The sequence below is a fragment of the Osmerus mordax genome, chromosome 15 (assembly GCF_038355195.1).
Source record: "Osmerus mordax isolate fOsmMor3 chromosome 15, fOsmMor3.pri, whole genome shotgun sequence".
Classification (NCBI taxonomy): domain Eukaryota; kingdom Metazoa; phylum Chordata; class Actinopteri; order Osmeriformes; family Osmeridae; genus Osmerus; species Osmerus mordax.
Window position 1 is genome coordinate 6,846,878 of NC_090064.1, and position 20,283 is coordinate 6,867,160.

The 20,283-nt window shown below is 51.7% G+C and overlaps 1 protein-coding gene across 1 annotated transcript in view; it reads right to left on the reverse strand.

Annotated features, from left to right (window-relative positions):
• LOC136957972 (netrin-G1-like) overlaps positions 1-20,283 on the reverse strand; it is a 63,199-nt gene that overhangs the window by 20,136 nt on the left and 22,780 nt on the right. The window contains exon 4 of the mRNA XM_067252189.1: positions 14,707-15,350. Coding sequence (XP_067108290.1) covers positions 14,707-15,350 — 644 coding nt within the window. The remainder of the gene's footprint in view (positions 1-14,706; positions 15,351-20,283) is intronic.

The following is a 20,283-nucleotide window of genomic DNA, read 5'->3' on the forward strand; positions in this document are numbered from 1 at the left end:
GCTGGTTTGCCATATGTATCTGCTAGTGTTGAATCCTAATTACCAGTAAATGGAGCCGACGTGTCCGGGAAGCAGTGCAGGAGGAGCAGGGGAGAATAGCCGCGACACGCTTTATAAGTGGGTTAAGCAAGAGAAGCAATTGCACCCAATGTAATGCACAGGTGTAGTTTTAATGACGTACAGTGGGGCCAGGCTGTCTGGGTGCATGTTTTCTCGTGGCTCTTTGTAAAGGAGCACCAGAGATTGGGGTGGGGGGGGGGTGGGGCAGGGGGGGGGGGGGGGGGGGGGGGCGGGGATATCCAGTCGCAGGGCTGAGCGTTGACGCCTTGAGGTTTGCCCAGGTGCTTCGGTGGGGGCAGACACAATACAGACACAATTACGGCGAGAATGTTTTCGCTTAATCAGGCCACAGTTATTCAGAACATAGATGAACGCCACAACAAACGAAAGAAAAACCAGCACCCACAATGCAGCTGTGGAAGTCTGTTTCGACCCTCTCTTCTTCCTCCAGCCGGCTCCTCCACCTCAGCCTGCGCCGGCGATAAAACTGCTCTCGCTCTCTGCTAGCGAGCTAGCCGCTAATTGCATCCTGAGATGTTTTTTCCTCTGGCCCACAGTGCATTGTGGGAAGTCCAAGTCAGACTTGTTCGTCCTCCAGAGACAGCCCTTAGCAAAACGACCCTCTCCGAACCGACCCCCTCACAAACACACGCGTTTTCACACACACACACATACACACTGCGAAGTAACAGGCTTTGACAGGGAGAAAAGCCAGAGTTCTGGGGAGGTCTGAACTTCCTCTGGGTCTCCAGGGATCCTCTGCAGGAACGCTTCACCACCACAAGCGTTCAACAACCTCAGCTGGGGTGGTACTGGACAGACAGACAGACACACAGACAGACATGCAGGAAGGCAGAGAGACAGACAGACAGACGTAGATAATTTTCCTCCTGTGCTCAACTCTAGTCTGAAGAACATAGACTTGAACAGGACTTGTTATTCCTGTGACTTCACACATCTTAGCAGCGTTGATGTGTGGGAACAGAGCTGAACACAGTTACTCAAAATAACATTCTTCTTTCACTCTTTTCTTTATTAATCCCTAGTTGCAAGTGGCAATTGTGATGTTCTCTGTTTACAAAACGGGTAATCAAATTCCGACCTTGAAATCTGATTGGCTGACAGCCAGGGTATATTGATAATAAACAAAAGCTCAAACCTCTCCACAGCTGCGCATTCCACAAACGAACCAGAATTAGACGCCTGTCTGCCTCATGTAAGGTCTACCTCACTTACCGCGTTGCTAAAGCGAGGCGCTTTTAGCAGAACCAATTAGAACACGAAGAGCAGTGCAGGTAAGTGACCCCACAGTTGAACTTCCTCTCAGAGACGAGTATCCAAATTAGTTTTAATGAACGTTCCGGAGAGCGGTCGAGCGGTGGCTTGTTCCCTCAGACCCCCCCCCCCCCCCCCCACCCCCCCCCCCCAGCAGCACTCCTAAAAAAAACTTGGTTCGGATCCTAATGTGATACTTAAATAGGGTTGCTAACTTTGTCGATGTGAATACGGACCAGAAGGTGGCCTGCCGCAGCAGTGCTGGCATGGTTTTGAGTGAATACACAGAGTATTGCTTTAAGCCATTTGTCGTCATAATGATGGCTAATTGGCACATTTACTTCACGTCTACTGATGCGCGTGAGGGGGAGCTGTTCTCAAGTGTCGTGATCAGCACTGCCCCTCCTGCTGGTCAGTGGTTGGATCAGCGTAGCCGTCAATGATAGGACAAGGGAGGTCACCTATGGGACGAATCAATTCGACCCAATGGAAAGGTTGGAAAGGTTTCCACATAAAGCGCCGGTGAAGAACTGGGGCGGTTAGCGGGGGCGCTAGCTGCATGCTAGCACCACCCGCCCGCCCGCTCGCCTCCCTGCCTGCATCTGCCTTCTCCAAACGCTACGAGATCCGCGGCATTACTTATGTATGGCGGTGGTCATGCTACCCAAGCAGGAGTCAATCAGGAGGTCTTTACCCTGCTGACGCGTCAACCCAGTTCAATACAATCGATGCGGTGGCTACGCTGATACTGCCTCAGTGATACTGTCTAGGCCCACCAGAGAGGTAAGGGCCTAGACCACTGGGGTCAGGTGGCCGGGTTTTGAGGGAGCCCTGGTGGGGGAGAGACATCAGCGATCGGTGTCGTGTCGTAAGCAACGTTGATGATGGGTCTCCTTAAGGACAGGCACTGGGAGAGTGAAGGGTATTGATTGGTGTGGATCTGCAGACATGGGATCCACTTGATCCCCGTGTGTTGGTGTGTTTGCGTGGCAACGTGTGTGTGTGCGCGCGTGCTTTTTTGTGCTTGTGCATGTGTCTGTGTGCATTTGCGTGCCTGTGTGCGTGTGTGCCTGCGTGTGCGTTTGTGTGCCTGTGCGTGTGTGTGCAGGCACGCGTGCGTGCGTGTGCGTGTAACCACAGCCTCTAGCACTTGACCCAGCTCCCTGCCAAAGCACTCGCCCTGTCCTAACATCCAACTCAATACTGATACTAAAACCTATCGACGTTTCCATCCGCTGTCATTGAGCATTAGGACCTAAGTTATGTGTCCCGCAGCTCGTCCGGAACTGCAGCGTGTCGCCCTGTCATGAACACGCCAACGAGCCCAGCTCCCAACCCGCCCGTCACAGCAGGAGGCCCAGCGGATCAGCATGACTCAGGGGGAGGATGGTAGTCTGTCTGAGACAGGGACTGATCCCCCCCCCCCCCCCCCCCCCCACCATAAAGACAGGTTGGGGATGGTTGGAGACTCGACTGATCGCCGGCCTCGGAGGACTGAGGAAATGAGGGTTTCTGAATGGCCAGAGGGCAGTGTTTGCTGTTCACCAATGCGAGGGAGCCCTTGCCATGACAACTGAACTGGGGAGAGAGGAGAAGTGAAACAGTGTGTGGGTGCGCGTGTGTGTGTGTGTGTGTGTTTGCATGGTCGAGAATTGTGTGCGCGGACAGGATGTCCAAGCAAGTGTTGCGTGTATATATAATCTGTGAATGCACGCAATCACAATGTCTGAGTTTCAACTGGTTTCAGCTGGCAGACACGTTTTGATGATGCCACTGACCTGTGCTCACCATCCTCTTCAGATAACCATGGTCATCGTCACTGTTCAGACACAACAACCTTGTGCGGGGGGGGGGGGGCAGGTTGGGCGGAATTCAATAGAACATCCTTTTTTTGTTCAGCTCTTGTGAGATCCAGACCTATTATGTGACTGTTCTGCTGGAAGGCTAAAGCGCCCATTAGAATGATCCCACATCATAACAGTGAGCATTTATCTACCTCCATAACGATCACTCGCTGTTCATGACCCGTCGATCACGCTGCGGTTCTCCCTCCGCAGCGTGGCCAAGTTGGGCGATCTAAATGACGTATCTGACGGGGGGAGCAACTCATTTACATTTAGTCATTTAGCAGACGCTCTTATCCAGAGCGACTTACAGCAAGTACAGGGACATTCCCCCGAGGCAAGTAGGGTGAAGTGTCTTGCCCAAGGACACAACGTCAGTTGGCATGACCGGGAATCGAACTGGCAACCTTCGGATTACTAGCCCGACTCCCTCACCGCTCAGCCATCTGACTCCCTAACTCGTTTTGAATCTCAGTGACTGCCGGAGTCCCTGTGTGCTGGGGTGATAGGACACATACAGCAGTAGAATGCACTGCAGCTCTGCTTGCACTTGCCTGCTTTGTAACATTGACTCGTTTGCTTTGACCGTTATGTCGAGGCAACCTGACCTAATCCAGACCTATTGTTCACCGGTCCTTCCCAAATCTGCTGACACACCCCTTACTCTGCCTGAATAATATACACAAAGTACCTCTCTGTTAGCCTGGTACCTAACCAGACTCTCGTACATTGCATTTGTACAGAGAGTCTGGCCTCGGTCCATTGAAAAGCGTTGACTTCCTTGTAGGCGGTTACTCTATTGAAGTTTAAAACTATTGGATCTGCCCAGAGCCAATCTGATCTGCCATAACCAATTGCTATCGTTCGCCAATTCCTTCACCACTACTGTAACAGAGCTAGCTGCCGTAGCTGGAAAATCAAACTGTTCCCGAACCCCGTGGGGAGGAGGGCCACAACATCATGGCCACCAACAAAACTCAGCAAGGATTGTTCTTGCTCCGGCTTTAGCTGTTGGATATTCGGCAGCGTTGCCACAACGGACCGAATGGCTTTGCTCGCATCTCTCTCCACCGCCATTACGGAACTACAACACAAACTAGCGCACGACATCAACGTCATCGTTCTCAGCCACTCCCTCTGTTCGCTAATTCGCCGGTAGAGAATCAACCTGAAAAATCTGACTTACGTACCTCATGGCCAGACCTATGTACAGAAGCAAAAATAAAATTGAGCGGAAGTACGTAAGAGGGCAGAGCCAGGCTACCTCCCTGTCACCTTTTCAATGGAAGGTGAGGCCGCAGGGGAAAAAAGCCAGTCCTGAATGGACAATAAGGTTGATTCTGTCTGTTATTTGGGATAAAGACAGAGAAATGATTTCAGTCTGGGAGTGAAATCCAGCAGGCATATGGCTGTTTCTTCTCTCACGTCCAACAGATCCTCTCCTATAAGCCTCATCATGCGTCCAGATAACGAGCCGGTTGCCGGGAAAGCAGCCAAGCTTTTCTGGATTAGACGATGAGAAGCTATCAGATCTGTGGTCCGAGTCTGGAGACGGGCCTAGTGGTGCCAGCAGGCGCTGTCTGTGTGGAGGAGACCTAATTTAGCCTCGCTATCCTAAACACAGAGGCTATCAGCCTCACTACCCTAAACACAGAGGCTATCAGCCTCACTATCCTAAACGCAGAGGCTATCAGCCTCACTATCCTAAACACAGAGGCTATCAGCCTCACTATCCTAAACGCAGAGGCTATCAGCCTCACTATCCTAAACACAGAGGCTATCAGCCTCACTACCCTAAACGCAGAGGCTATCAGCCTCACTATCCTAAACGCAGAGGCTGATGATATCCGAGTTTAGACAGGCTGACAGAGGTGTTGGAACTGAGAAACGGCCTAGCTAGCGCTGTTAGGCTGCGATGAATGAACTGAATAGCAATGTGGGTTTCTGGTGCATGACCACTGTACATGCAGGCGCACACACACACATACACACACACACACACACATACAGTATGTGCATACACAGAGACATACACAGGCACACACACACATACAGTATGTTGCATACACAGAGACACACACAGGCACATACACACACAGACACACACACACACACATACACAACGTGACTAGCTAGTGATGTGCCAGTTATTGGCAGGGGGAGGGGACGGATGAGGGAAGTGAAGGAGAAGTCAACGAGGTGATTACTCCTGAACTCCTGACAGCTGGGCCCATTATGACGGCAGGGCAGAGCGGGAAGACCAGAGATAGACTGCAGGAGCACATGTCTGAAAGGCCTCTCCATTAATGAAATGGGTCACCACATGAATGCTGACTGGGGGAAGAATAGAAAAAATGCCTTAGATAGGGTTTGCCTCTCCTTCCACTATTCCCAAAGAGCACAATGGAGGAAATTGACTAGTTTAATGCGAGGATAAAAGAGCATTATGTGAAATGAGGGTGGCAAATGGCAGACTATTGAAGGGAAGAATTTAATAAAAAATATTCTCCAGAGTAGTTAAGCAGGCTTAGTAATATTCAATAATCAATAAAAATGGCAAGCAACAAAAAAAATCCATGCACACAAGCTTTCTATCGTGCAGATCTGCATGTAAACATGGGCCAGCAACTTTCTGACACACACCAGTGAACGTATGTTTATATTTGGGGAACAAAGTTTGTTACATCTAAGATAGATAACAATAGTTATTGTCATAAACGATTACTGGAAGCGGAGTGATACATGTATGGTTTAACCCTTGTGCTGCTTTCGGGTCACATGACCCAAAGGTTCATAACGAACCATCGTTGTGTTTACCCAATTTTACCCAATACAAAAACACAATTTTTTCTTTTAACCATTCCAATGTGGGGGGTCTGAGACAGCCCGACAGTTAAAAGAAAATGCTTCACTTTGTTTTTGTATGAGGTAAATTTGTCGCAATACGACGGTGGGTCACAATGACTGATGGGTCAGAATGACCCGAAGATAACACAAGGGTTAAAATTCCAGTGCTGTTACACTCTGCATCAGCACTCATGGAAGGACACTTGTCCAATCAAATTACTTGGTCGGAACTCACTTGTGTAACAATCGCTAAGTGCGCTTATTCAGTAAGAGCGAGTGTGGGTATGGCCTTGTTCCAGACTGTGTGTCTCTTGGTATGTGAAGAGCTTCTCTGATCTCAGTTAGAGAGGAGCTTGAGGTGTACTGTATGCTAGCACGCACACACACACACACTGTGCCACAACTCTGTTTACGAAGCAACATATGGTGTTGTCAAGCGCGTGTGGAACAACTTGAGATTCGAGGCACATAGCCCTAGTCTCCTAGCCCGCTCACCAGCCCGAGACATAAAAATGTAATTATATTGTCCATGTGCAATGCTATTTTAACACTGCCGTAGCAGATAGAGGAGAAATCAATCTGAGAAAAATCTGAATATCGATGTCACCTCAACCGAGATAATTTGCAGTATTTCTGATGGGTCTCGCCACTGCGGAATGGATGATCTTTTTCAAAAGAAATGATTTCCTTGCAGTTGAAACTAAGAAGTATGCCCTTCAGGAAACAGAGAGGTTTTGGTCACCTGTAGTGGCAGTGGGCCTAGGTCTCCACAAAGCCACATCAACAGACATTCCTTCTTCTCGCTCTCTGTTAGAGTACATACCACATCCAGCCTTCTATACAACATCCACCCTTTCTCTGCGGCTTTCTGATCTGTCAAACGTCTCAAACCGATTAACAGAGCGTCGCCTGTCTGCGATACGACACACACGTCGATGGGGTCCCGCCGTAAGCTCCCATTTGATTCTGTGAAGAACGAGAGGAGATGGAGGTGATCATGTATTTGTCAACTGACAGGATATCAAACCGGCTTGCTCGCACGGCTCTGTAAACACAAAGTCACCGCTCCGCACGGCTCGTTTTATTCCCTCTTCTTCTCTCGCTTTATTCTTCCTCTCCCCATTTGGCTGGCAGTCAATAATCTCTGTTTGAGGTCCCTTTCTCCAGCAGCTACCTCGGAGGAAAATGTTTATTTACGAGCCAGGTGGCACGCATTAGCCATGCCTCTCTCGGAGATACCCGGCACTTACTGTACACAATCACAATCACATTCGCACTCCATCTCAGCCATTCTTCAGCGGTGAGGGGTGGTGAGGGGGGGGGGGGGTGGGGGGGGGGGTGCAGAGGGCGGTGGGGTGGGACGACATCAAATGTGATTGTGTGACAGCAGTACGTGTAGCGTGTAAAGATTCATCTGTCATCGTTTTACCCTTTCTTATATATACTTTTTTCTTCCCCTCACGGGGCGGTATGATGTGATGGGTCTGGCAATGAGCCGCTCCATGTCGGGGTTTCCAAATCTTTTCAATTGTGATTCTGATTACAACTTTAAATTGTGATTAGGGACTGGGCTCTGACGAGCGTTTAGGACCAGTTGCAAAAGAAATCACAAAGGGACGTAGTTTAGCTCCTGCTGAGCTCAGTCCCAGCTAATATAGGGGAGGCACGGTACAGACACAGCATGTCCAACTGATTCTGCCCGTGTGACAGGCTTATCCCCTGCGGACGGTTGCTTCTTGGAAACTGTTTGTTGATGTTGCTTCCATTTATTCATAACAACACTACGTACGATAATTCCGAAATGATTCATGCCCTTAGAGTTGAAATACTTTCCGGTAGTCTGTCCAAACTCAAGTTTGGTCCTCTGCGGGTAAGGACGTAAGAAGCTGTCTAAGCGGTACTCTATTGAGCCGTGTTTCACGGTCAATGTGTTTTGGTTGCTGATGACGTGTTGATATTTATAACCCCCTTGCATGGTTAGCATCCGTGTTTTTGCCACAGTATCTCATGGAGGGCGTACCAGACTGCAGGGGAGAAGCCCGGGAGCGCACACTGTCTCCTTCAACGAGGGGCTAATTAACAACGAGAACCGAGAGATGATTGGCAGGTGCCGTGTCGTCATGTGACACTCCTGTGCTCTGACCCGCCCGGATGGGGCCTCGATCCCCTCGAGGCCCCAGCCTCACCGACAGCCATGGTGACTCAGCGCGGGCAGCTGGGACCTCCTGATATGGCGAGCCGTGCTCCGACGCTGCCAACACACCGCCGACCTCCTGTTACCCTCCCCCTCCTCCTCCCCTCCACATCCTCCTCCCCCCCCTCCCCTCCGTTCGACTCCCTCGTTCTCCCATTTTTTACCGACACAGTTCACGGGTGTGGAGCTTCAGGGTGTTTTCGTGTCATTAGTCGTGTGGGCTTGGCGTGTGACGACAGCGGCATTAGCGCTGCCGTCCCAGAGATCCAGCCCTGCTGTCTGGGTATTGATATCCAGGACGCGCTGAGCCAACAGTGGTAAATAGCAAGGCCTGGGGTGGCGAGGACGCAGTGTTATTAGAGAAGCAGCGGCGGAGGGCGATTGCTCGGTTATTCCGTTGCTGCGTGGAGAGACAGGAGTGGGCGGGGGAAGGGGGGGAGAGAAGGAGACAAAGAGAGGGAGAGAGACAGATAAATGACAAGAGCGAGAGAGAAAGAGAGAGACGGAGAGACAGACAGACTGAGAGACAGAGAGAGAGAGAGAGAGAGAGAGAGAGAGAGAGAGAGAGAGAGAGAGAGAGAGAGAGAGAGGAGAGAGAGAGAGAGAAAGATGGAGAGATGGAGAGACAGACAAACTGAGAGAGAGAGACAGAGAGAGAGAGAGGGGGGGGAGCAGGGAGAAGGAGAGACAGGCAGGGGGGGGGGTGAGGGGAGATGGATGACTGAAGCTGTAGAGTGGGCTGGAGAAGGAGAGAGCCGGCGTTCGGGGCGACAGATCGCTTTCCCACTTGTGAAAGCCGGTAATATAACCTTCCTTGAAGACGGGGGCCAGGTAACATGTCTGAGTATCCACACGTCAGCCTCCATCTCAGAGAGTGATGTTCTCAGCGTGACTCCATCTCTGGGCTCGGCACTACGATTCCAGAAGCACAGCTAAAAACAGAGGTGAGAGGACGAGGAGAAACTGAACGCGTGAATTCAAAAAAAGAAAAACGAACTCTCGACGTTCCTGAGTTGCAACGATTTTCGCGTCAACCTCCCCTCATGCTGCAAACACACAGGTACGCCTGTTGTTTCCCACGTCCTGCTGTCGTCCGAGAGCAGAGCTTGATGAAGACCCGTTCGTCTGAATCAGGTGTGTTGGGGCAGGGAAACATACAAGACAATGTGGGCCCAGGGTTGAAGAGCACTGGTCTAAATGCCCAAATCGTCCATGTTTTAGCTGTGGTCGTTTCAAAAATATAGTAAACGGTGCACGATACAAAAAAAAGAAGAATGTTCTGTTTGGAGCTCCGGAACCTTCCTAAACTAGGCTGGCGGGACACGAGATCAAAGAGAGTCGTGGGGGGGGCGGGGTTTGGGGGAGTCAAGGTTGGTGCTGGGCCCTGGATGCAGGCACAGGGACAGGAAGGAGGTCGACGCCCGGACTCGGAGATTTGTGGCTCCTGAGATCTCACGGGCTGACTAGCCACTGAAGGCCATCAATCACCGGGCTAGGATGTCTTAATCCGCCCTGCAGGCCGACCACCACACCACCGCAGGAAGGAAGGTCAATCCTCCAGGTCTCCATATTCTTCAAATATACACAGAGACACACACAAAGCCCAGTTCCCTTTGAAGAAGGCTGAGTTTGAAACATGTCGTGTGAGCTGCCTGGTGATAGGGGAGGGGCGGGGTTAAACCAGGTCGTACAGGAAGTGATGTCATTTCTGACCCCGGCAGTCTTTCCTTGTTCCCTCCTCCCGGCTACTGTGACTGATAGCGTTGCTTTCAGTCACAGCAAAAGACGTCAGGCGGCCTAAGCGTATATTTTTACATACTAAACTGTTTCTTTAGCCGAGCTGACATATGGAAATAGTGTTTGTGGATAACGAGATGACTGGATGATGAATGAGGTGCCAGAATCAATTGGGTGTGTGATTACACATTAGAGCTTCCCTTACCCACAATGCTCCTTGATGAGTCACCTCAGACACGCAGGAAATAGCTCCCCCCCCCCCCCCCTCCCTCCCCCCACCACCACACCTCCTTACTGTCAGCACTACGCAGAGGTCATTTCGAAAAGTGATAATGACACACAAGTGCTAACACTCACCGCAACACCTCGCCACAGATGTTTTACCGACTGTTCACTCAAACGCACAGGGTGACATTTCCGTTGTTTACTGTCTACGTTTTGCATCTGCAGGACCCAACGCCTGGTCACCTGTCCAGCCCTGATGAAGCCTTCCACGGGCTTGAAGTTGAGACGTACCGGTCAAGGAGAACTGCTGACTCTGAGCAGATGAAGTGCAGACCACAGCACAAGGAGACACACATGCTTTTGGAGTAACAGAAAGACAGAGAGAGGGAGATAAATGAATAAAGAGAGAGAGAGAGAGGGGGGATGGCGGAGACAGTGAGAAAGAGATGGGGGAGAGAGGGGGGGGAGAGAGAGAGGGAGAGATGGGAGAGAGAGAGAGGGAGAGGGGAAGGGAGAGAGAGGGGGGAGAGACTGAGGAGGGGCAGATGCTGAATGACTTATTCAAGGGAGGAAGTGGGCAGGATGAAACATGAAATGAGCACAAATAGATGATCTGTCTTCCATGGAGAGACCTGGGAGAGAGTCACGCATACGGGGAGAGAGGGAGCGAGAGGGAGTGAGGGAGTGAGGAAGAGAGACAACGAGAGAGAGAGAAAGAGGGGGGGGCGGGTGAAAGAGAGGTAGAGAGAGAGTGAGAGAAAGAGAGGGGAAGAGTGAAGGAGACAGAGAGAGCGAAAGAGAGAGAGAGACTCAATCTCTGCTTCCTCAAGGGAAGTGCCATTGAGCCATCACTCTCTACAGAACTGATCTATGGGTTGAATGGCTCCACCCAGAGCAGTGACACCACGCGCCACACTGCATGTTAATATCCCCACCGTCACATCGGAGGAGAACCACCGCCTTCACGCCTGCGTCCTTCTGCCCTGCTGCGGGGACGGACGTTCAGACCCATCGCTTTCGCTTCAGCTCAGCGAGTGTTTTGAAGTCGTTAGGACTTTTTCAGGAGCCACGGGTTATTCTTAATCATTGGTGAACCACAAAATACGAATCAATAATTCGCCGTGGGTGTTCGTAGGTAAAGCTGGAGACCATTTTTCCGAGAATGACTTGGTGTAAAAGGTGTGGGGAGAGGTCATAAGAGGCATGACTTCACAAAGCGTTTCGTAACGAGAGCGCCGCACGCTGTGAAAAGTGCAGCGCAGTGGGATCAGGTTCAATTAACGAGTACGAACGAGAGACTCCAAAGTATCAAGTCTCGTAGTGTTATCAAACCAGTATGAGACGTAGGTTTTTAGAACGTCGGAAAAAAGCCGCTTCGATTTCCCAGCGATTAACCGAGTCGTGCGATGCTTGCCCGTCCCATCTAGAATGTTCCGACCGAGGTCCACAGGGTCCCGGTGTGCACGCCTGACTGGCTCATGGCTAGTCCTGACTCTCCGGGAAGTCCCTTGGAAGTGTACCGAGCAATGTGCTTTTTAGGAGATACCAGGGTTAAGAAAGTGATAGGCCATAAGGCACAAGCTCTTTAATGCAACCCCGGATTTCCAGGGCAGGAAAACGCAACAGCCAGTAATCAATTCTCCCATTCAAGTGAATTACCTGTCTACCCTGGCAGTCAAGATGGCTGTGAGCCCTCCGGGTGCTTTGTGACCTTGCTCTGCTCGCCTGTAGCCCACGTCTGCTTGGGAAATTGAATCGCAGCTCCCAGGGGCGATGTGGCAAATTGGGGGAACAAACTTTCTTTCGCCGACGATCTCATCTCTTTTTTTGTTGTTGAAGCGAATGGTACCGGTCGAGAAGGGGGGGGGGAGGGGGGGGAGCGAACGACAACAACGACAAAAACATAACAAAATAGTCGAGGTGAGAGAGGCGGCGGGTGGTGGGCTGGCAGTTCCATATCGCACAGGCCGAAAGCGCGGCGCGGACTGGTAGGACGGACTGGCGTCTTACCAAACCGAAGACTGCGCTTTCTCTGAGCTTGTGCTGGCTCTGTCTCCACTCCAGGCTGGAGGCCATCAGCCCCTCTCCCAGCCGGGGGGGGGGGGGGGGGGGGGGGGGATCTGAGATGGAGGACGGGGTTCAGTCCTGGAGTCCCAGGCCTGGGGGATGGATGAGGTGGGGTTCCTTCTCCATGTATAATTCAAGGCGGGGAACAAGGACCATCAGAGAGAGATCCTTCAGGAGCCCAAATCCTTCCCCCGCTTGAATTACACTCTATTGATCACATCACGGGAGGGGAGGGGAGGGAGGGAGGGAGGGGAGGGAGGGAGGGAGGGAGGGAGGGAGGGAGGGAGGGAGGGAAAAAGCTGAGAGGGGGGTGGTGCAGAAAGACAGAGAAGGAGAGTTTGAGAGAGAGAGAGAGAGAGAGAGAGGGAGGGAGAGAGAAGGAGAGAGGACGCTCAAACAAATATACAGTAGGTGAGAGATGGAGCGTGTTTAGAGAGCAAGAAAAATCGCTAGTGTGCCCGAGTCAGACAGAACGTAATTAGAAAATGGCATCTCACCTCCTCCCTCCCTCCCTCCCTCCCCCACCACCCCTTCAGACCTGCTGATACAGTAAGACATTGAAGGGTGACAAATTCATTTTGCTCAATCGCCCCTGAATGCAATATATTCACATTATCTCTTCACTTCACGCTTTCGTCTGATTCTTAATGCTGTGTTATCGATCCCTTTCACCTCTACCGCCTTTGGTCTGCGCTTCATCCATAATTAACTTTAATGAAAGCAGCATGAATAATGCATTCTGTTTTCACAAAACAACTTTCACAAGACAACAAGTCTACCCCCGGCCCCAACCCCTTCCATCCTCTATCCCATCTCTGTCGTCTTCTCTGACCTACTTTGCTCCCGTCGCAAAGCCTCGTTTCCTTTGTCTCTCCCCCGCCCCCGCCGTGGCGAGGGAGAGGGGATGGGGAGAGCTTGCCGGTCGCTGCCCTGATCCAGGAGGAGACGTGGACGTCCAGCGTGGTGAATGACGCCGGATCGGACCTCCGCGGCCTTGCGAGCCCTCTCCCGCGGAGCCCCGCGGAATCGTATCGCGGGGGGGATAAGGAGCTTACGCGCGTTGTCGTATCGCCACGCGGAGGAGAGCAGAGGCGAGGTTCGCCGCGGGAGGAGGATGGCGGGGAGAGGGAACCACCCCCCCCCCCCCCCCCCCCCTTGTTCGCTGAGCGTATGTCATTATGCCTGAACTGTGTGTTACCTTTTCGGTAAACATCAGGGAACATTTGTTCTCACACTTGTGTCACTCGGCGACGGCACGTCAGACATTCACGTGGGACGCCTCCCCCCCCCCCCCCACGGAGACGCCTGCGTCTGGCCATGACCACGGCACGAGAACAGGAAGGTTGAACTCCTGATATACCCTCCATTTTACACAATGGGGGGGGGGATATTTAAGTTTCCGCCCATTCTTATATACATGGCTCAATTCCCCGTGGTTATTTTCTCAAATGACCTTCTTGGTCAGGAGAAAAAGTCAAGAATTCAATTTCTGAGAGAGACATTCATTATTTGAATCCCCTCAGCACAAGACTATATGACCTTATCAATCCTGTAGTGAGATGTGCTGTGCTGGACTATGGGTGCTTATTAAGAAATCCACAAGTTATGAATCTGTTGTTGAAATAAGACGTGCAGATTCATATCCAACATGGCCGCTTCTGCCGCACAGTGAAGGGGGTGTGGATTCAGCAAGCTGGGGGTACTATTTGGAATGGCACCTGTTTGCAAAGTACCCAGAACTACCACCTCTCTGGAATCCTACCTCTCGGTCGAAACAACCGCCAGAACCACCAGGCACACATCAGGGATGACAGGATTAACACGCTTTCACGTATTCCAAAACAGTCAGTGACTAAACTGCACCCCATTGTTCTGCGCTTGCCCATGCGTGAAGAACAAAACAAGAGCAATTAAATTCCTCCCCTTTAACCAGATCCGGGGACGATGAATTGAAAATCACACAAGTGTAAAACTGCTCCGCTTGTGTCAGCACTTCGGTGACACTTGTTACCAAGGAGCGACGGAAACATCCAGTAACCCTAACATTATCATGTCAGCGACACCCTCCATGTCCCTTCAGAGACGCTGCATATCAAACTCTAATTAGGACTGGTGTCGTGCCCTGACGCATTCAATACAATTTAACAGCTACTATGCAGACCTTAAGAAGTTGCACTCCGAATCAAATCAAAGTGCAACCGAAGAACATCGTTAATTAAGGCTGCGTAAGACAGCTGAGCGCATCATTAGAGAACAGCTGGCCTAATTTGCTAGAAGGTGCCGGTAACTGGGGCGGCATCGGAAGTCGGACCTCCACCAAACCCCCCCCCACCACCGGCGCCCCCGACGACGGAACACAACAAACACGACGTCACCGAGACACCAGACGGAGAAGGTGTGGCACCCGGGGGGGGGGGGGGAGGGGGGTTGGGGGGTGAAAGGGGGGCAGTCACCTACCTTCCCTGGACCTTGATGTCGGAGATGGCGTAGAAGTAGCGGGACAGGTTGTTCTCGTCCACTATGGTGGCCCCCGTGGCCGGGCGCAGCAGACGCACCCTGAGGTCGGTGACGGTGAAGAAGTCGCGCAGGTTCTTGGTGGTGTCCAGCTGGCCGTACAGCGACGCCATGTTGTGCAGCCGGGGCCCGGCGAACAGGGCGAAGCGGTCCTTGATCTCGAAGCGCACCGTCTTGTCGTACTTCCACACGTAGCCCCGCGAGTAGTCCTCCGTGCAGATGATGTCCAGCAGAGTGTGCTGGGTCAGATCCTGCACCGTCTTGGGCTCCATGGTGAAGGCGTCCAGGCAGTCGGTGGCGTAGAACTGGTAGGGCTGCCAGCTTCGGCCGTAGTCCAGAGACTTCTCCAGGACCATCTGCTCCGGGCGACCGGACTCGAAGGTGACCACGATGTCGTCCGTCAGCTCGATGGTTTTGTTCCAGGACAGGGTGATGTTGACGAGCAGGGCCTTGGGGTACTTCTTCCAGGAGGTGGACTGCCAGAAGGTGGTGGGGTTGCGGCCCTCGAAGTCGAACATGAGCCTGGGGGGGTGGGCCAGCTCCTCTGTGGCGGCGTCGCATTCGTTGTTGCACATGTACGGGTTCTCCTGAGGAAGGAACAGAGAAAGGAGAGAGAGAGAGAGTGTTTTTGGTTGGCGCAAATAAACATCCAGTGATTTATGTTGTCGCCCCTCAAAAGAGACTGGAGTGCGAGTGTAACAACAGAGATGTTTAATGTGAGGCAGGGTATAATCGCTAAGCCCTCGGCTCTGGCTCTGCACTGCTGAACTGAGATGAGGTGTGTGTGTGCGCGTGTGTTTGGGGAGTCATATAAAACACCGAAAGAGCCATCTTTTTATCGAGTCGTTACAAGCCTCCTCTCCTCCTCACCTCTAACCCCTCCCCTTGCCCCCTGTAAAACCCGATATGGTCTTAGATTATCCAACTGGCCGCAGCGTGATTTATGACACCCTCGTCCCTGTTTTGAGGTCTGTCTCTCCCGATGGCCGATCTCAGACCGGTTATGAACAGGGTCCTGGGGTGTCCTGACAGCGTCACTGGGAGGGTGGAGACGGAAGCTCCGTCTAATTAAGGGTCGGACAATCAACTGCCTCGTCACAATCGTCTTTGTGTCGAAAAAAGTGGCACAATCGGAATTTCATGCCAGGGACTACGGCTAATGACCAAGGGGTGTGAGTTTTTGAAAGATCGCCTTCGGGAAGCGAATACCACCCGGGTTAGGAGTGGGCTGATGCAGAGGACTATTACTCACTTAATGGCTTTTGCTTTTTACCCACAAGCCCCTTCGGTTCCCATGCGTCGAAGAAGTTGACCAGCATATCTATAACAGAGGAGCTCTTGATCTTGGAGCGCCTCGAAATCATCAAACCCCCTTTTTGAGCTACAGAGGGCCCTCTTGAAAACATTTGTCCGCTTTGCCACGAATCGTTTCAGCCCACGTTCTCCCTAAGGCTGATGTATCTGTCTGCGGAGAGACCGCTCACGAGCTGGGGGAGGAAGTACTTCGAGAAAGGTCCTTTCAAGCGATACGGCCTCCAATTTATCAGGACAAGATAATCCGCCACTTGATTAGGTGGGATATGTCACTCTCTGTGGCTCGCTGGCGGAGGTGACAGGAAGGAGAGCAATTCCTGATGTGAGACAGGAGAAGGAGACAGGAATACAGAGATATGGGGGGGGGAGTTCGAAGAAAAGAGAGGGAGACAGAGAGGGGGAGGTGATGGTGAAGGCAGGGAGGGGGGGGGGGGGGGCGGCGTTTTCAGCCCTGCTAATAAGCTCTTCACGTTGTCCCTTGTCCTCCAAGGCAAGGTGACTGAGAAGCAGGGATACCTGCCAGACATTTAGCCCTCTAATGGCAGAGGGTCCCATTAATATCCTGTCTGCTCTATCCCCCACAGTCCTCGCCGAGCGCCGGACAATGGTGGCAGCGAGCGGAACGGAACGGGGATGGGCTGGCAGTGGAAATTTCCACTTGGGCTCGGGTGTACGGGAGCCGTCGAGAGGTTAGGAGTGCCATTAACTACCATCTGGTGCTCCGGTGCCCACAGACAGATATGGAGGGGGCTCATTTGTTGAGGTATACCTAAGCTTAGGGGATTAGGGGAGCCCCATAAAGGAACGGCTCACATGCCTCAGGTCTGCGGTCTGTTTGAAAGTAGCTCACTCTGGTTGTAGCGGTCAGGGAGAGGAAGAACTGTGCCAGTCAACGGGAGGGTGGAGGGCGTGCGGACACGAAGAAGGCCTTCTTGAGTCGTCTCCTCATGCGTCGCTGACAGCACATTACAGCAAAGTACGGCAAGCACGCACACACGCGCATGCACGTGCATGCCATCACGCTCACGCCAACACACACACACACGCCCGCCCGCACACACACGCTTCCCCCGTGCATTATACTAATCAGACACAGATGTAGCCTTATCGATTTCTTTTGCCAGACGGAAATGTGCTGTGTAGCACCTGTGTTGCCACGATGAGCTTTGGGAACACACAGGTTAAAAAGCTTTCATTACCACCCCCTCCAGCACTCACTTAACAACAAAATACTGCCTTATGAAGATCGATATCCTCACTGGTCATTTAGAACAGTTGCAGCTACCAACAGGAAAGGAGAAAAGATAAAGTGCTGACCACAACCAATGAAAATCAATGTCCGACTTGTGTTTTATTTTACGGTGCTGAGAACTCTATTAGCGTATTAACGGCTTGGCCCACGTTATGATCATTGACGTCGCAACTACACAGCAACAGATATGTAATTGCTGCAGATGCTTCTATTAATCCCAGTCTGAGTATCGCTAGACGAGAGGAGGCAGGACAGATCCTAGATTATCCAGATGACTGGACCCAATGGAGCAGAGAGGTCATGCTAAATTGGTTAGAACGTTGTGGTCAACCCCCCCCCACTAAACACACTAGGTTAATCCAATCCCTGCTGTCTGTGATGAAGTGTGTGGAGTGTGTATGTGGTGTGTGTGTGTGTGTGTGTGTGTGTGTGTGTGTGTGTGTGTGTGTGTGTGTGTGTGTGAATGCATGTATGTACGTGTGTTTGTGCATGTGCATGTGACCCAAATGCGTCCCCGAATTCCGATTTTTTATCGCTCACATTAAAATGTTTCGGGCTCATTTCACCTCCTCACAGAGGGGGAAAGATGAAATAAAGTGAAAAATAAAGAATGAATCACTTCCACAAACATTTCCATTCTCCTCGTCAATAGACAAATGTTCTTTGTGTGCTTGGGGGTCGCGGGGAAGCGCTCGCCTCACGGTTGGCCGGCCGAGGCGTTCCGGGGCAGACACATAACGGATAGCACAATCTCCGCGGCCACACCGGCGAGAGCTGGAGGAGGAGGGCTACGCTATCCGAAACGCTTTATTGCTTTTGTCCATAACAATCAAGTTATCACCGTTAGCCTCTGTTTTCCCCCCCGACACCAACGTTCCGCTGACAAACAGCTAGGCGGTATCCCGCACATATATCTAGCTCAAACAACATCCTGTTCCATTGGCACTGAGCCACACTGAAACGACCGCTTCTACAATATTGAAGAGAACGACGCGAAAACAAAACGTGGGAACGACAATTAATAAACTGTACTAAGTCGAAGATGCAGGAAGTATATGAACACAAACGTTGCTGATAAAGGCGATCATGCCAAGGCCCGGCTTGCTGGCTGTGTCTGATGTGAGCCGGTGTCTGGGAGCGGAGCTTTGTCAGGTGAGTGAGATGGGTTGGTGCAGCGTGACAAACTAGGCTCCAGCATCACTGATGGACGAGACTTGAGGGAATATAAATTTACTGGCCGCTGACAGCAAGGCTGGATGTATCGGATCCCACCAATCAAACAAATCCTTTTGTGTGACAGATGTTTCGGACTTGTAACCCAGATCACAGATTGAGTCCTCGCTCCTTCCCTTGCTCCCTCCCTCCCTCCCTCTCTCTCTTTCCCTCCCTCCACTCATCTCCCTCCCCCTCTCTCTCCCTCTCTCTCTCTCTCTACCTCTCGCTCTATCTCTCTCTCACTCTCTTTCTCTCTCCCTCCCGCCACTCCTCTCTCTATCATCCACCCCTCCCTTACCCCCTCCTTCTTGCCCGCGTCTCTCCCTCTCTCTTTCTATCTAATCCTTGTTTTTGTGCTACTTTGTGGAGGGAGGTTCAGGTCCTTCCTCAACAGCAACCAGACTTTATATTACAGGACTACAAACAGTCATTCCTCGCAATATAGTTCCATGCGATACAGTGCTTTTGTGAATGACATGGTTAGTGAGACAAATACATGTGAATGCAGGTCTAAAACACCACCGGCGTGGTTTTTATGGTTCGCACATGATTTTGCATAAACGTCTGTAAAAGTAATACAGCACGAGCTGTTCATAAGGTAACATGTGGCCATTGTTCTGGGGGAGTCGTGGGAGTTTAAGAGCTCATGCAGACCTTATCCTTTTTGTATCCTCTCTGTGTGTTTAGTACAGTACACCCACGCACAGAAAAATACAGAGACGCATGCCATGCACACACACACACACGCACGCACGCACTCGTACACACACACCCAGACACCGAGAGCGATTAAAGTGTTTGCAGAGTTTATCAGCAAACATATCCAGATGCCTCAGCCCAGGAAATCCTGATGAGAAAACAAAATCCTGCGCCCGGCCACATGGTCACATCTCCTGGTCTCCAGGTGCCCCTGCTGACGATGAGGCTTTATTAAAAAACCCGCCCAAGGTCCCCGAGTCTGAGGGAAGACGCCACGCCACCCCTCGTCCTCCACACACACACACACACACGTCCCTCTCCTTCTCCCTTTCATCCTCTCCCTCTCTTTCTCTCTCCCTCTCTCTCTCTCTCTCCCTCTCTCTCTCATGCTAGCAACCGCTTCACTTCCTCCTCTCCACCTTTCCCTCACCTCCCCTCTCTTCCTCCGCCAACCTCTCCCCCCATCTCATCCTCCCCCTCCTCCGCCAGGTGGGGGTTAAGCCGATCCCTCGCGCGTTAATGAGACCTTGTGTGAGAGGAGAGATTTCTCCATCGCCCAGAGGCTTGATTGAAGCCGTGCTCTCTCATTTTCAATCCCCCTCTCTCTCTCTCTCTCTCTCTCTCTCTCTCTCTCTATCTCTCGGTCTCTTTCTTTCTCTCCACCTATCTCTCCTTTCTCATTCTGCTGCTGGCTATGCTAACCCCTTTGTGGGAGCGTATATCCCAGGGTGATGGGTGACACAGACAGCTGGGCGTAGCCTCGGCGTGGTGTGAATTGTGGATGTGCAGTGCAGATTACGGTGAGGAGAGGGTAATGGAGACCCAGTGGAATCCTGTCAAGGATTACAATTACATTTAAAGAACAGCCCAGGGTCAGTCAGAGGTCACCGGGATTGGGTGAGTGGAACTGTAAGGAACTGACAGCAGCGATGCTAACTCCCCTCCCCCTGTCTGTGACTCCACACACACACACACACACACTTACCAAGTTAATGGTCATCATCTTCTAGCACATCTCGAAATGTCTCTTTGTACTGAAG